At 34.8% G+C, this 17,350-nt stretch overlaps 2 protein-coding genes and 1 pseudogene across 2 annotated transcripts; 2 read left to right on the forward strand and 1 right to left on the reverse strand.

The window, feature by feature from the left end:
- The first annotated feature begins 1,340 nt into the window (after positions 1-1,340).
- Positions 1,341-7,221, forward strand: LOC145636491 (putative MO25-like protein At5g47540). The gene is made up of 11 exons (XM_081688065.1): positions 1,341-1,683; positions 3,179-3,340; positions 3,552-3,670; positions 3,979-4,053; positions 4,738-4,831; positions 5,116-5,175; positions 5,634-5,702; positions 6,096-6,194; positions 6,426-6,470; positions 6,548-6,650; positions 6,793-7,221. The coding sequence occupies exons 1-11, from the start codon at positions 1,567-1,569 to the stop codon at positions 6,867-6,869; spliced, it is 1,020 nt and encodes a 339-aa protein (XP_081544191.1). The 5' UTR covers positions 1,341-1,566; the 3' UTR covers positions 6,870-7,221.
- A 1,152-nt stretch (positions 7,222-8,373) lies between these two features.
- On the forward strand, positions 8,374-12,523 carry LOC145636492 (inositol monophosphatase-like). The gene is made up of 12 exons (XM_081688067.1): positions 8,374-8,528; positions 8,640-8,695; positions 8,781-8,831; positions 10,043-10,123; positions 10,218-10,321; positions 10,399-10,483; positions 10,689-10,743; positions 10,824-10,867; positions 11,255-11,323; positions 11,404-11,504; positions 11,642-11,698; positions 12,210-12,523. The coding sequence occupies exons 1-12, from the start codon at positions 8,516-8,518 to the stop codon at positions 12,304-12,306; spliced, it is 813 nt and encodes a 270-aa protein (XP_081544193.1). The 5' UTR covers positions 8,374-8,515; the 3' UTR covers positions 12,307-12,523.
- Positions 12,524-12,671: 148 nt separating this feature from the next.
- LOC145637353 (cytochrome b561 and DOMON domain-containing protein At5g47530 pseudogene) lies at positions 12,672-14,198 on the reverse strand (annotated as a pseudogene).
- Positions 14,199-17,350: the final 3,152 nt, after the last annotated feature.

Raw genomic sequence — 17,350 nt, forward strand, 5'->3', positions numbered from 1 at the left:
TGAAATTTAGGGTTTTATTATTTTAATTTCTTATTTTAATCTCATTGTAATTATACTTGTAAAGACCTGGCAAACGGGTCATTCACGTCGGGTTCGAGTCAAGTCAATTCAGGGCGGGTCAAGTTCGGGTCATTAAATGTTCGGGTCGGGTCGATTTGGGGTTCGGATTAAATTCGGGTCTGCACTTCGGGTCAAGTTCGGGTCGTGTTTGTTCGAGTCGGGTCAGTTCGGATCGGGTTTGTTCGGGTCAGGTCAATTTTTAGGATTAATTTTCGGGTCGGGTCTATTCAGGTCAAGTTTGTGTCGGGTAACCAAAATAAATTCACTTAAAAAATAGTTGGGAAAATAAAGTAAAATCGTTAAAAAATATATAAAAAAAAATAATCGTGAGTATCTATTACTTAGGAAAGAAAGAAGCCCTAAACTAAGTAATTCAGCATTTCACCCTATTCACTTAAGGATTCGAGTCAATTCGGGTCGGGTCATTACGGGTCGGGTCACTTTGGGTTTCGGGTCAGGTCATTTTGGCCGAGTTACTTCGAGTCATGGGTCAACTCCATTTCCGGTCGGGTCGGGTTAGTTCGGGTCATTTTCAGGTCAACTTTCGGGTCAATTGGGTCGGGTCAAGATTGCCAGGTTTGCAGTTGTAAATTTGTAATTGCTAATGTATTTTTCTTTAAAAAAAATTGGTTTACGTGTCGAAAAAATATTCGGTTAAAGTTTTAGGGGTCATTATAGTCCTTAAGTTTTCGAATTGACCTCGGAATTAGCAAAAAAAAAATGTAATTTCCTAATTATCACGTTCTTTTTGTAATGTCTTTGTGTTATTTAATAATGCATGTTCATTGTTAAACACAAACATGTTCTTTTTTAAAAAAACCTGCATGTTCTTTTTCGACATCTAAATGTTCTTTCCGCCTTTTTTTAGTTAACCGGGTACACCATGTTCATGATGCACCGATCATGCATTACTTTCAAGATTTTAACTAACTAAACTAGTTGATTATCCACAAACTTTGAATATGATGTACATGCACGACTCATAGCCAACCAACATTTCCTTACACGAGTTGCGCCGTGGGCATTATATGTTAAATCGAAATATTTTGTGTTAACGCATCGTCTGATCATCTCTTTTTACGCAATAATACCATCTCGATCCATGGGCAACTCTATCGTAATATTCGTAATAGGTCAGTGTGCTAAGATGAGAAGTAATTGTCCAATTAAAAAAATGGGGTTTGATTGGGGTTGGGGTGGTTGACCACCATAAAAAAATCAAAACAAGGCAAAATCCCTCAAATATCCTTCCTTTTCCTTTCATGTGCAAACACAAGATATGCGACAAAAAATTAACTCCGATAGATGATAAAAAGAGATATACTCGTATTATTATTACATATACTTACTTGTATGTATCCTTTTTGGTTTCAATGCACCACTGATTATCTTGATCGATTGCAACCACAAACCCTAGGAGAGAGAATATCCTAGTACAAATTTGGGGATTTCTCAGATTCATTCAACTCCATTTCAATTTTTCGAAGTTTTGAACAACTTGAAACGATGAAGGGTCTTTTTAAATCCAAGCCACGAACTCCGGCGGAGATTGTCCGTCTTACCCGTGATCTCCTCGTTCAATTTGATATGGGTAGTGTTCGTGAAAGCAAGCGCGAAGAGAAGGTATATTTCGATTTAATTTTTTTTTTTTATTTTATTTTTGTTTGATCATCTGTCAATTGAAAAGAAAATTCTTTATTTTTATGGTTGATCATATGTAGATATTGAAAATATTGATTTAAGATTGATCATTGATTTGTAATTTTTGTTTGTTTGTTAGGAGCAGAAATTTTGTTGGATTTAAATAACATTAATTTATTGTTTTATGTTTTTCTTGATCAAATTGATATGCAATATTGTATTTGTCTCGTTAAATTTATTATTTTTGTTATAATTTTGATTGAATCAGCTTAAATTTTGAATTTTTAATTTGAGTTCGTGCTGTATGGCAGTATTTAGGATCTTAATTTTTACGATTTGATCTTTTATGCTGATTTTTGTGCAAAACGTTTGAAAGTTTGGACCTTTTTCGCTTTTTGTCTTGTATTTAGGTCAGTCAAGTTGGCCCTAGGATGTAAAAGTTGTCTAGAAAAGTCAGCAATACCAGTTTATGCAATTATCTTAAAGCTGTTGCTCTGTTTATCCGATACACTGTCAATGGCTTTCGGTTTTGTAATTCACTAGTATATTTGTTGTGTAGCTTTGTAGGTGATTGGATTTGGTCACTTAGATTCCTTATGATTAGGTTTGTGAGTAGTCTTAGACTCTTAGTGGAGTCATGGAGGGGGTTTTATTGATCTAGGGACACATGTATCACTAATTGTGAGATTGAAGTGTTTTCAATCATGGTATCTTGACTGAAAATTAGTTCCTGTAAATGTTTTATTTGATGTGTATGTAGAATTGTAGATCATATGGGCCCTTCTATCATCTCTTTTCTAGCAATTGTTATATGAAGTTCAAAATTTTGAGTCTTTGTTTAACCCAGGCTCGCGGTTGTTATCTTGACAATCTACCAAAGATTTACTAAGTTATGAATTTGGATTGCAATAAACTAAATAATAAATGTCACATTAATTGTGCACACTTCGTATTTATTGTGATTTGTGAAGTAGTAGATTTGTAGATGATCATTACGTATAAGATTAAGGCTCAAAAATGATGCTTTTCTTATGGAATGCTGCTTGCCTTTTTATTTTGTCTTCTATTTGCTGCTTTATCACGTTACTTGGATCATTTTTTCTATATTTTACTAGAATGCATCTGTGCTAATCAGGATTGAATCAATTTATGAAGGAAATCATTGTTAAAAAAATTCCTTTAATTTCGCTATTGGAATCTTCTAAAATTATCTCGGTGATTGTTTGGTGTTGATTGAATATATTTTCCCTTTTTCTTGCATGATAGGTATGTTACCAAAAGTGTAATAAACTTGGTTGCCTTTTATGTAGTATGACGTAGTGGTTGATGTGGCACTGTGAGAGGAGCTTATATTCTCCTCTCATCAATCCCCACTTTGTTTTAATAATATAGATCTCAAGCTATTTTTTATATGGAGTTTTAACCCACGTTTTGAGGTATTAAGTACCAATTTATTGTTTGCACATTTTTCCTTCAGATGGTAGAGCTAAGCAAGTACATACGAGAATTGAAATGTGTTTTATATGGAAATAGCGAAGCAGAGCCAGTTGCCGAGTCTTGCACACAGCTGACCCAAGAGTTTTTCAAAGAGAACACATTACGTTTGCTTATCAATTGTCTTCCCAAATTGAACCTGGAGGTATGTCATCTGTCTTCTTGTTGGATGGAAAATTTGGTCACTTGTGTATTTCCTAACTCCATTGAAACTTTTGCCATTGGGGTTCAAATGTTCAATAATGCCCAAGTTATACTGGATGAGATTACTATTCGGGCACCTGCTGCTTTCATTTTTAGGATTGTTCCCCACTGCCCCTTGGTTTTGCTAATTTTTTAAGGGTATTCTTTTGTAGGCTCGCAAAGATGCTACTCAAATCGTTGCTAATTTGCAAAGGCAACAAGTTCAATCGCGTTTGATTGCATCTGATTATCTGGAAAGAAACATAGATCTGATGGACATTCTGATGACAGGGTATGTTATTGGGATGAGAGAATGGAAACTAATACTTTTGAAACTTTCCTCTAGTGTGTGATAATTTTGTCTTGTTCGGGTTTATTTTCCAACTCTTTGCATAATGTATCATATGTATTATATCTACTTTGGGTGATTAGACTGTGCGCAAAATTGTTTCTTATCTGTGATTGGTTCTTTGAATTTTGTAATTGTTTAAGGCTTAGTAAATTTAATGAGTTACTCTTAATAATATCATGAAAGGATTTCCTTTGTGATTTAAACCTAGTTTATGATTCCTGATTCTTGTCTGAATACTTGTTGTGCAGATATGAGAATACGGACATGGCCCTTCATTATGGTTCCATGTTGAGGGAGTGCATACGTCATCAAGTTGTGGCCAAGTGAGTTCTTTAGTAATGATTGTTTAGTTCCGTTGAAGAAAAAGTCTTCCTTAGTTTTTGGCTCAGAGTTGACTTTGCTTTATATTAGAAACATTTTTCGCTCCATTATTGAATCTTCCGTTTTCATGTTTTCCTTGACTTTCTTCAATCCCCATTTGAGCGACATGTTATATTTATGATCTCCTATAATACTTGGTAACAATTAATTATATGATAGCATAATATCTTACTTGCCAAAAATGCTATTCATGAGCAACTTTTATAATTACAACCTCCGTTTCAATTTATTTGCAGTGTTTACCATAAATGGACACTACAAATTATTTGCGACAAATGTTTTCTTTCCTTTTTTAATTTTCATTTCTTTCTATCTCTCCTAGTCTCCTCATCACATGCAACTTTATTTTCTCTCCATTTATCACTCACAAACAAATTTTACCTAAAACTGGTTTGTGTCACATCGTTGCAAACTTGCAAATAAAATTGAAACGGAGGTAGTATTTATCTTCCCAGACCGAAAGCTCCCCCCTTGAAATTTGTCCCTAATGGACATGATTGACTTTATTTACCTTCATGTGGAAATTGTTTTGTTTGGATGATTAGTCTGCCATCATTAAATTTTCTATGTCATGACTCATGATTATCTATCATCAAAATTCATGCATTATCTGTTATTCTGTACAGATATGTATTGGAATCAGAGCATTTGAAGAAGTTCTTTGAATTCATTCAGCTCCCAAATTTTGACATTGCTGCTGATGCTGCTGCAACTTTTAAGGTTGGGCATTTTTCTCTATGTAGATCCTTTCTTTCTTACTATCTGATCGCCAGAATGAATATGGTTTCTTTATGACGGTTTTATAAATTTGGGATATCTTGTGTCTTGTCTCAAAATTCAAAGAAAGCTTCAGGTACAGGTCATTGTGTATGCTACACATGTGCTATGTGTACCTGAAGTTCTTCCAAATCTTAGTTATATTTGTTATTTACTTATCTATGTCCTAGCTAAACTTTAGTTATATGTCAAATATGCTACAGTTTTTAATTATGGCCATAATGCAGGAACTCTTGACCAGGCATAAATCCACTGTAGCTGAATTTCTTACTAAGAACTATGATTGGGTAAGACAATATACTTCTCTTTCTTTTTGAATGTTGGTTGTAAAAATGGCCAGAAACTATGTTACTACATACCATGTACCTTAATATGAACTATAACACAAGTTAGATCAGTGTTACTTTATTTGTTTATCCTCTTATGAATCGGTAACAGCATATTACATGATAATGGTACATTTTGGCTTAATTTATGTATCATACCCTATGTTGTACTGGTGAATTAAGTAACATTGAGGTAGATATGAGGACTTGAGGAGTAGTTTCTAGTTTGAGAATCTTGCAAACATAGAATTAGTGTTGGGAGATTATGGGCTTATCGAGTTCAAAGTCTCTGAAAGGAAGTCTTCGGAGTTGCCTTATCTTACGTTGTTTGATTTAGTTGTTTTCATCACTCTATTCATTTATTTTATTTGAGTTTCTTCAGTGTGATACTGATTTTCTGAGTTCATTACATGTTCCAGTTTTTTGCAGAGTATAACTCAAAATTGCTGGAATCTACCAATTACATTACCAGAAGACAAGCAGTCAAGGTATTTATAATGGAATCAGTAATTACTTAAGTGGTTTCATGGTTACACAAGAAGCATAACTGCCTGGGAAGTTGTAAATTGGGGAAATTTGAGTTCCACTTCTCAGGAAAGGCCAAAAAGGGGGAAGTTTTTAACTATTTCCCCTAGGTAATTGGAATGGTTTTAAGGAGTAGAACGCATAGGAATTGCTAGTTCTTTGCACTTGTAATTTCCTAAGATCAACCAAATGTGAAAAGACAACTAGTATTTTTCATAATTTAGTCTACTTTTTCTTGTGAATTTGTGTTATCATTTGATACATTATGTGGTAAAATTTTCTTTTCCAGGATTGGATGAGTGCTAATTTAGTTGTTGCCACCATGTATTTGCTGATACTATTTTCGTGTCTTTCAGCTCTTGGGAGACATGTTACTTGATCGTAGCAATTCTGCAACCATGACGAAATATGTGTGCTCCAGGGATAATCTACGGATACTTATGAATCTTCTAAGGGTAATTAATACTTGTTACTTAATTTTGTCTTTGCCTCACCGCCCCCCCTCTCTCTCAATGGATTAACCCCTAGCCCCCAACCTTTCCCAATCAAAAAGATATTAGAAAAGGCGTGTAATGGGGGCTGGAGCAATGTATTGACACAAATCTGTTATTTGGAGTCTTTGTGAATGTTTCATGGTCCTATAGCCTTGGTAGTGTATACCCTCAACTTTTATTGTGATGATACAGGAGTCGAGCAAGACCATCCAGATAGAAGCTTTTCATGTTTTCAAGGTTGGTTTCAGCAATTTCACATTCTGATTATGAGTATATGCTTTTACTGTGTTTGATCTGTTGTGTTTTCCAAACAGCTATTTGCTGCAAACCAAAACAAGCCAGCTGACATCGCTAACATTCTTGTTGCAAACAAGAGCAAGCTTCTTCGATTACTAGGCGAGCTCAAGACTGATAAAGGTATTTTTCAAACTTCTCTCTTTCCCTGAAGTTGGTATGTTGACCATGTTCCATTTAGAGCTTGGATCTGTTTTTCACAAGGACGGCTATTATTTTAAATTACCTTCTTGATTTCTGATTTACGGATTTGATGATTTTGTAGAGGATCAACAATTTGATGCAGACAAGGCTCAAGTCATGCAGGAAATCGCTTCTCTTGAACCCAAAGAGCTTGCATAAGCTATTTTTATTGTTGTTGTGTATTATCATTTTCCATTGTATCCCCGGCTCTTTTTATCCTCCCCTTGAGCCCTTTTTCCAAAGCATAAACCTGTGGATTTAGCAGCACCGTGGTGTCCTCTGTTTGGCACTAGTATCTAATCGTTTACTGCCCTTTTTTTTATTTACCCTTATCCCTTGATCCACAGATGTTAATTAGAAGGTAGCTTCCAGTTCTCAATATCTTCTAATTTTGAGTTAATTGAGAACACCCTTTGTAAAAAAAAAAAAAAAAAAAACGTCAAAGGTAAATATGGTTGATTTGACAAGTTCAAAGTGCAATACATCTTTCTGTGTGGCTTCTTCTATGTCATATTTCTGTTGATTTCCTTTCTAATACCCATGAGTCCATGATTCGGGTTTGTCTCGTATATTTTTCAATACATGCTTATATACCAAGGCTAAGTTCGATGCATTGGCTGATTGACTAATACTTAGATGAATAAACAACTGACAATGGATATACTAATTGTGTACTTTACAGTTTAGGGAGCAAATGTTTAGTCTAAACCTTAGTTTAAGGCGTATTTAGGACAATTCACTCGCTGTTAGTTGCCTAATTTTAACGAAGCGTTTGTATGGCTTTGAAAAGATTACAGCGAGAGAGAATAATTTTGGTGTATGTAGTTGAAAACTTGCGTTTCATGAGGAGATAGAAGATTGAGCCGTGTGAAGTCACGGATTTAAAAAATGCAAAGCAGCATATTGTTTGCAGATAGGCATATTCCAAGGGCTTGGTGGGGGTTATTCCATGTTCCATGTTCTGGCCCTTTTGCATCTCAAAACTTCTGACCTTTTTTCTGAAAAACAAAGAAAATGGGGAATTAAAAAATGAGAGGAAAATAAAGAATTGAATAAAGTACTTTTTGGAGGAACTAATGACCAAATGGGTGGTAACCCCTTCAAGTAGAAGCATATAAATGCAAGGCCATTTTCATTCTTTACGCCCTTGCAAGTGTTTGGTTCATTCCTATACAGCATTTTACTGTAGTAATTATGGACTATATGTTAGACTCTTAGTGTTATTATTTTTTAAACGACTTAATTTAGTTGCCCTATTTTCCGTATTAATATCTGTAGAACGTAATCATATTATCTTACGTATTATGTAAAATAGCAAACAAAAAAAAAAAGCCCAAAACAAAGTACAGTCTCGTAATAAAAAAAATATGTACAGAGTTGTGAATAAAAAGGACGAAAATAAAAAGGGACAGAAATCTAATGTTGCACTTTAAAAAAACGAGAAGTGTATAACATGATTGTTTTTTAAGGTAAGATGAAAGACTCTACTAAACTGACACCTGTCACAAATTTAAAGTTTAGCTTCGCATGTCGACTTTTGAAATAGAGGGTGCTAGTACGGGAATCCCTCTACTCCCAAGCATTTTGTAGTTGGTGGGGCTCGAACTTAAAGTGAGTTCCCCACCAACTCCACCGAAATATAAAAGTATATGCCATGATAGCCAATTAGCCATCCCGCTCAGTGAAGCAAAACAAAGGGAGTATAAATAGATCACTGAGTCAGACACTAACACCAGAAGGATCTAAAGCTCGCAGCATCAGTCATCACATAACCATTCACAAGACTCCCTTGTAAATTCAGAAAAATGGCTACCAATGGTATTTTCTCCTTTAATGAAATAAAATTCAGTTGAAATTTCATTGAATTTTCTTAAATTTGCTCAAAGTTTTGAACTTTATTAATTTTGGGTGTTAAATTATGTTTAATAGAGCAACTTTCAAAGTTCCTTGCGACTGCTGTTGATGCTGCCAAGAAAGCTGGCGAAGTATCTCTCTCTTTCTCTACAATTTGCATGTTTTTTTTAATCAATTTAAAAAGTGGGATTTTTTTAATTTTTGTTCATATTACAGGTAATTCGGAACGGATTTTATCAAACCAAAAATGTGGAGCACAAAGGCCAGGTTAATCTAAATCTACTTTGAGATTCTGGGTTGTTTTTAATTTTTGTGAATGTTTATTTCTGATTTTTCGCATATTTAGTATAGATTCAGTTAAATTGTAAGAAATTATGAATATTCTCAATTGTATTTTCTTTTTTGGTGATGTAGCATTGGCATTTTCCCTATCTAAATTGATAGATTGGAATGAATTGAGCTCTGGATGATGGACATTTTTCGATTAAATTGGTGTGTATATAGACATATAATAATCTGTAGTGTTTTTCTTGGAATATTGGAATTTCAGGCATTTGTAGTTTTAGGAATGATGTTGAAGATAATGTAATCCTTTAATTTTACAGGATTAATCTGATTATATGCTTAATTTCCCCTGATTACAGCAATTTCCCTATAATCATGAGATGAGCTCGAATTTATGAGTTATGCTTTGTAAAAAAATCTAAAATGAAAAGTTAAACAATGAAATGGAAAAAATGTAATTAAATGCCTTATTTTTTTTACAATGACAATTGTTGTAGATTTTAGTCTAGTGACTAACTAAAGAATCTATGATCTGGTGGTTTTGAATGCAGTGAGAGAAGGGTTGAAATTCCTTTTATTTCAATGCTACATTCATTCAATGTATACCATGAACTTTGCTCGGAGTTTGGGGGGAAAACTCCTTAAGCTGGCAGGAATGTCGTGGATATACACCTTGCCTTGGGGATAAATCAGTGTAACCCAGAATGTGGTAATTGGTTGGCAATTAAAATGGGCTCATGAATGTACTAACACTTTAGTACTACCATTTACTTATGTGCACATTCCCAAACGTGGCCTTTTGGGGATGGTGAGACGGTGAGACGGTGTCTCGTTCCCAAACGTGGCCTTTTGGGGATGGTGAGACGGTGTATCATTCCCAAACGTGGCCTTTTGGGGATGGTGAGACGGTGTATAATGTACATGTCTGCTAGTGCATAATGTCTTGTGTTTTGGTTAGTGGGTCTGTAATCTTGCTATGTAATGTCTTGTGTTTCGGTTAGTGGGTCTATAATCTTGCTGTGTAATGTAGACAGTATAGGAAGAGTTCTTCATTAGAATCAGAGGAAATGGATTGGTTGACTGATGTTAGCGGCTCAAGTTAGCAATATACTATTTTTTTGGTGTTCTACCCGGTTCACCCTTTGGGCTAATCCAGATTCACTATTTAATCGTGGGGTAACTTGTCCAAGCAGGTGGATTTGGTGACAGAAACTGACAAGGCATGCGAAGAGCTTGTCTTCAATCATCTCAAGCAATTTTACCCTGATCATAAGGTTTTTCCTTTTTCTGGTTCTCCTTGTTTCTGAATGTCTTTTGTTGATTGCAGGACCCAATATATCATATTTTTTATTTTATATTCTATTTCAGTTCATTGGTGAAGAAACTACGGCTGCCTATGGTGCTACAGAGCTGACGGATGATCCTACATGGATCGTTGATCCACTTGATGGGACAACTAACTTTGTGCATGGGTAAATAGTTACAACCTTTAACTTTCTTGTTGAAGTTGATTCTTTCTAAGTTTAGTTGTAACCCTTTCTAATCTCAGGTTCCCATTCGTGTGTGTGTCTATTGGTCTCACCATCGGAAAAGTCCCAGTTGTCGGTGTCGTATATAATCCAATTATGAATGAGGTGAGAACCGCCAATCCTTGAAATTTATAATGCGGTTAAGACTGTGTGAGTCGGTTGAACATTATAAGAAATCACAATTGACCTTTGTATGTCCTTTTGACCACTCTACACAGGAAGTTTTTCTTTCTTTGTAATATAGTAGTTGAAGTTCAGATCAGAACTTGTGTAAGTTTTATGAACTGACATTTGGCTTTTGGCGTTTTAGCTTTTCACCGGTGTCCGAGGGCAAGGGGCTTTTCTGAATGGAAAACCCATACAAGGTATGTGTAACTTAATCAGTTGCTAGCTTCTTGATTTCATGACTTTCTTATTCAGAACCTTATCTCTCACCTTCTTGCAGTTTCTTCAAAAGATGAGCTTGTCAATTGTCTCCTTGCTACAGAGGTATTTAAAAAGACATTTTTCATTTATTTTTGGAAATTGGTGTATACAGCCCTAAGGGCTAAAAAGCTAAATGCTTATTTTCAACCCTAACGTTTGTATATAACATTACCGTTGATTTGTACTTTTAAATTACAACTTTTCCAAGTGATTTCATAATTGTGATAAATTAGGATCATCAGTGTTTCTTTTCAATTTCTCTGTTCTGTTTGCCCAGTCTTGTTAACTTTCTATCTTCGAGAACAATTATGTATATGAAGTGGGTTTTAGAAATACTTCTTGCATTGTGTTTCCTGAGTTTGATACTTGCAATTCATTATTGCCTTATTCTTTTCAATATTATCTTATAAAATTTCAACTTATGATTGTTTATTCCGTTTGTTGGAGCAGACTGGTACAAAGCGTGATAAAGCCACTGTTGATACCACAACAAATCGAATTAATTCATTGCTTTTCAAGGTATAGATCTGAATTATGTATTGTTGTCTATGGAGAAATAAGCATTTTGTGTAAGCTAAATAAATTTCTCCTGTAATCAGGTGAGATCTGTACGAATGTCTGGCTCTTGTGCACTGAACTTATGCGGTATAGCTTGCGGAAGGCTTGATCTTTTCTATGAGTCTGGATATGGGGGTGCATGGTATAAAATCTTGTCTTGTCCATGCTTCTCCTCTATCATATTATATTCAAAGGCCTGTCTTTACTCTATGAGGATTAGCAATGCTGAATATTTATGAAAAAAGGTGCGCATGTTTTAACTATTTTTCCTTGTGTCAGGGATGTGGCAGCTGGTATTGTAATTGTTGAAGAGGCTGGAGGCCGTGTTTTTGATCCGTAAGCTACAAACTTGTCGTGTCAAAAGTTTTGCATTTCTTGTTACTTCTTTTGATTTGTTGATTTCCTTTTTGTCATTTAACTTTAATATAAACCATAGATCATGTTAACAAAGATGTGTTGGTCCTTAGCACAAGGAGTGTTGACCAGCTTATGCTTGTGTTGATAATTTAAGCTAAAGATGTATTTAGTTCTCGTAATTAGTACACCTTCAATCGTAATTAATACTTCGTAGTTCATAGGCCACATTTGATTTGGGGTAATTTTAAGCTAAAACGTAACATCTAATCTTCACTACTCAAATTCTTGTATCTCCGTCAAGCCAATGCTGTATGTACATTGAAATCTTATAGAGGTATTAGGGTAATATGAGAAAGCTAAAAAATTCACTTACTTTTTTGTAAAGTGCTTTATTAAATTGAGACTGACGATTAAAATTAGATAGCAGCCTATCATTTTCAGACAGAGATAGTGAGTAATTGATTTATTGTGGTTGTTGTTTTAATTTCAGGTCTGGTAAAGATCATGATATAACAGTCTCGCGAATAGCTGCTTCAAACCCCCTTATCAAGGATTCATTTACTGAGGCTTTCCGACAAGTTGAATGAGAGAACAAGCTAGCAAAACATACATGAACAATACATTTATTCTACAAACTGGTGTTGCACCTTTCTGTCAACACCGGCATTTGGTATGGTCATTTTTTTCTCTTTGAGCATTTGATAACTGTTAATTCTTATTGTTTACAGTCCAATTTCTAATCAATGTTCCTAATGTATTGAAACCGTCAAGAATCCTAAAGAAAAGAGTATGTTATACTTTTTAGCTCTTCGTCTCCTACTGATGTATCCTCTCTGCATTGCATATATCCTTTCTCTAACTCAAAAGAGAAATTATTCTGCTAAAGTATAAAGAAAGCTCGTGTTTGAGATAGATTTAACTCAATGTACACGTTCATGCTTCATGGGTCTTGTTAATGATTGCTGCTACTTTGGCTTGCTGCAACCTTGGTCTTCTTACTTTTCTTAAGTATTTCCAATACTAACGCAACCACCCCCCATGGTGCAAGCACACCAAAGATAGCGGCCCTCGCATCTATACCAGGTTTGAGGATAGTGAGACCCAAGCTTATGTTGAATAGGCCGAGGATTACTGTTACTCTCCCAACTAAGTGGTGGTACTTGCTCCAGTAGGATCTGTACATGTGGTCCTTATGTGGTCTAAGCACAAGTGCAGATACCTATAGATTCAAAACACGAAAAATAAGTACTCCTTTGATCCCTAAAATTTAAAGACCGGTGTCTATCCTAGCACATATCAAACTAATGGGTAATCCGTAGTAAAGTGTTATCATATTAAAAAGTGTTGCAATTATTTTGAAAGTAACAAAAAAGATAAGAGTTGTACTCGTAATTACTCTGTTGAACGGTGAATACACGTATGTATAGTACCTGAAACGTGGCCATACAAAAGAGGGCCGTCCCGATCCGTTTATGGTCGGCAAAATGTCTTAGGCCTTGGATACTATTAAGTTTGAGACCAATGGCCCAACCTGTAGCACCAAGAATGTATGCTGGGATTTGGCACCCAATATGAAGATAAAACCAAGTTGAGTCATCTTTTGGGAAAAATTCCTTGTAATGTCTTGCTATCATAATTCCCAAAGGCATCAATATTCCCCAGCCAATTATATTTACAGTTACATGCGCCTGAAATTGAAGTTATAATGTTTGCATGAATAAAAAAGTAGTGTATAACTTTTACTTGCTACCATAAATTCCAAAGGCATCAGGATTCGTCATTGTTTTTTGTTTTTCTTGAAAACTAAAAATAAAAATGAAAACAGACATTATAGTTTCCACTTTTCTATTGCCGTCAATGTTAAGTTCATTATACAGTCTATATATGACTTAAAATTTAAAACCCAATTTATCTCTTGTGTTATCGTATTTTCTAGATATTATTATGAAAAACCAGTCTGTACTTATCATAATTTGTATGTTTTTGTTTCCAATCAACACGTACATTTATTAATAATTTGGAATTTAAAATCCGAAAGAAAACTCACATTTCTAAACGGAGTAGGTTTTTCAGAGAGGATGATGTCACCGGAAAGAAGGTTAAGGGAAGCCATGGAATGAAGGTTAGGGTAAGCCATATTATGCCATAGGGGAGTCCCATACTCGTTTATGAGCCCTTCTTGCCAAAGTTGATTAATCAGAGTCTTATTTTTAGGGACCTTAATAATTGCAAATATAAATATTTCGTCTTTAATAATCGCGGCCTTAAGTCCTATTACATCGAAACTCAAAGCACCCTTAGCAAGGCCTGTCCTATAGGACATAATAGGGGATGTGTATGCCAAAACCGACCCATTGTCACCATTGCGGTATGCCACCAAGGTTTGTGCTCCAAGCATGGCTTTTCCCGTAGGGTTTATGGCCCATGCAACCCACTTGGCCAAGGAGCCGGGTCCAACCCCGGGGTGGCGGTAGGCCATGTCGAGTGTTCCGATTGAAGGGTTGTAGTTGTAATGTAGGGAGGAGTTGAAAAAGGGGAGATCAACACAATTTTTATAGCCATGTGGTTTTTTTAAAATTGGTGCAAATTTGTAATTGGCGCACGGAGTCGTCGATTGTACGTAAAAGGGTAGAGTTGTAACAAACAATATGAATATGGAAGAAAACATTTTTTTATTTTTTTTTTCACATATGAGAAAATGATTTTGAAGTTTTTACTAAGTGTCAAAAATTATGGCGAAACAAGAGGATATTAGTATGCATGTTACAGATTGTAATTCTACATACATTAACATTATTATATTATCAAGACAGCTATAGATCGAGTTAAGGAATCCAAGATTATTATTGTTCAATCCATGTAATATTTGAAAAAAGGGACTAAATATAGTGTTATAAACTTATCATGACTATTTCATGTATCAAGCTAAATTGCTAATGAGAGCATATTGCAAATTATTTTGCTTTGATCATTAATAAAACATTTCAATCCTGTAGATTTGATGATCAAAATTAAAAGAGCAAAGCACATCATAAGGGTGTAACTTCAAAATTGAACATATTTTGTTATGTAAAAATGGTGCACAATGTACTTACCTAGCTTTGTATCTTTTTAATTACGCGTCATCTTACATATTCTTAAGAAACACGAGTATATATACTTGTATTTATTTATCTATTTATTCATTCGAGCACTTTTATATATTCTGCAAACTGCAATGTGGTATGCATGCTCTATATCACTCGAATATAATTTGATACATGTTAATTGCTATTTGTTATATGCATATATAGACCACAAATAAGTTCCGTATGATGTGGTGGGTAAGAACGATGATCAAACAAATAAATAAAAAATTGTTGATTTAGAAATTAGATATATATTTGGATTTTCTTGAAAATTGTAGGTTATTGGAGGGAAAAAAAAGTTGATTATACCCTAATTAGGAAATTATTATCAACAATAATACGTCTATTCACCAAGTTGTTGCACTATTTTTTGGTACCGATAATTGCTTGCATTGCATGCCAAATTGCCAATCATTATACGTAGTTCTGTCAAATTTCAAACCGAAACCGTTTAACTGCCCGAAACCGACCGACCCAAATGAGAACCGAACCGATTAAAAACCGATTTTTTTGAAACCGAAAACCGACCCGAACCGTATTTTAGTAAACCCGAACCCGAATCGACCCGAATAATGTTAAACCGTATAAGAACCGAACCCGTTAACAAACCGAACCGAATATAAACCGAACTGAAAGAAAACCGAACCGAAAAAGAACCGAACCGTATCTAACCCGAAACCGGTTCCAACCCGAAACCGTTTAAACTGGCAAAAAAACCGCTTGCACCGAACCGTTAGCAAATTGCTACCCGTTTGCACCGAACCATTTTAAAACTGAACTGATTGTAACCGAACTGGTTATAAACCGAACCGTTTATGAACCAAACCGCTTCTAAATCGAACCGTTTATAGACTTTTTTATATAATTAAATGGATTTTTTTTTTGACGGGGATATAATTAAATGGATTAAATATTAGAAATCTTAGAATATTTTTTTTTAAATAGCAAGGCAAATCATTCATTAAGGTCTTAAGGATAATCAGTGTTCACAAACAAGAGCAAAACAAGCAGGCCCAGGCCCTGCCTCAAACTATTAGCAACACTACTGCCTCTAGTCATGTATACATTTGAGGTGATGAAACCAAATGAACAAAAAGCTTGTAATATTAAGTACCAAGGCTTGGCTGAAGGCGTAATAAATAAAATTAATTCACGGAGACTATTAAGCATATGATTACATTAATTCTGTGAGTAATAATGAATTAAAGATAGGAGTGTGCTAGTGACATGAATATTCTATTAGGCTATGTTTTAATTCAAATTCAACTATAATTTAGTAAACTTGAAATGGAACCGATATGAATAACGTTAAAGTGGTTAAACAATCTAAGAACCGAACCATTTATAAACTGAACCGAAAAAGAACCGAACCAGTTAAAAACTGAACCGGAAAAGAACCGAACCAGTTATAAACTGAACCAAAAAAGAACCGAACTGTTTCTAACCCGAAACCGTTTCCAACCCGAAACTGTTTGAACCGGGATAAAAACCGTTTATACCGCACCGTTAACAAACTGCAACCCGTCTGCACCGAACCGTTTACTACCCGAACCGAATTAAAACCACTTAAGAATAAACCGAAATCGATTCGAACCGATAACTATTTAAACCGAACCAAAACCGACCCGTGAGACAATTAAACCGATTCCAAACCGACCCGATTAAATACCGAACCGATTTCAAACCGAACCGAAACCGAACTGTCAAACCATTTTGACAGTGCTAATTTTACCACAATAAGATTTAAACGGAAAAAACAAGAAGGATTAGAACGACCGAGGGAATGTTGATGTGAAAACAAAGATTTATAAGACGGCCAATGTAATATAGAAAATTTTTTTTACACTATTTTTAATTTTTTATACTCCAAATTAATTTTCACGCTTATATTTTTGAAAATGCTCAGCAATAACCAATCTCGTTCCTGATGTTTATGTGCTCTAAACATAATGTAAGAAAAAGCCTTTACACATATAAATATATTTTTTATACGCAATAAAGATAAAATAACTTATATCATTTAAATAATGCGAGTAAATCTTAAATCTCATAACACAATAATAACTTTTCATGATAAAAAAAAAAAAGGCAAAAGCTAATGAGCGTTCCCGGGGCGTTGGATAAGAGAATTAAAATGCAAATATTAGAGTAAAATTAACATTAATTGCACCGAACGACACGTGATTTTGTCATGAATTCCTAACTTAATACCATTTCAACCAATATAATTTATCCTTATCTAACGCCCCGGGGCGCTCGTTAGCAAGATCGAAAAAAAAAGTACAGTAGTGCTACCTTTGTACAATCGGCCACGCACTAAAGGGAAAGATGTCAAATATCAAGTCATTAACGCCGTATAATACATCAGAAACAACAAATAAAAAAAAGATGGGAGTTGAATATTTAGTGATATAGATGAATTATTTTTGCACCTATCTAATTTGTTAATTACCATAATGATTGCCATGATATTAATTTACCAAATTTAAAGTGTTTGAAATTG

Source organism: Chenopodium album, chromosome 6 (assembly GCF_948465745.1).
Source record: "Chenopodium album chromosome 6, dcCheAlbu1.1, whole genome shotgun sequence".
NCBI classification, from domain to species: Eukaryota; Viridiplantae; Streptophyta; class Magnoliopsida; order Caryophyllales; family Amaranthaceae; genus Chenopodium; species Chenopodium album.

Excerpts from the sequence above, each read along its gene's own strand:
- LOC145636491 (XM_081688065.1), top strand. The coding sequence starts at position 1,567 with ATGAAGGGTCTTTTTAAATCCAAGCCACGAACTCCGGCGGAGATTGTC. Across the intron at positions 3,341-3,551 it reads TTCCCAAATTGAACCTGGAG|GCTCGCAAAGATGCTACTCA; the intron begins GTATGTCATCTG and ends ATTCTTTTGTAG. Across the intron at positions 3,671-3,978 it reads ATGGACATTCTGATGACAGG|ATATGAGAATACGGACATGG; the intron begins GTATGTTATTGG and ends CTTGTTGTGCAG.
- LOC145636492 (XM_081688067.1), top strand. Across the intron at positions 10,484-10,688 it reads ATAATCCAATTATGAATGAG|CTTTTCACCGGTGTCCGAGG; the intron begins GTGAGAACCGCC and ends TTGGCGTTTTAG. Across the intron at positions 11,505-11,641 it reads TCTGGATATGGGGGTGCATG|GGATGTGGCAGCTGGTATTG; the intron begins GTATAAAATCTT and ends TCCTTGTGTCAG.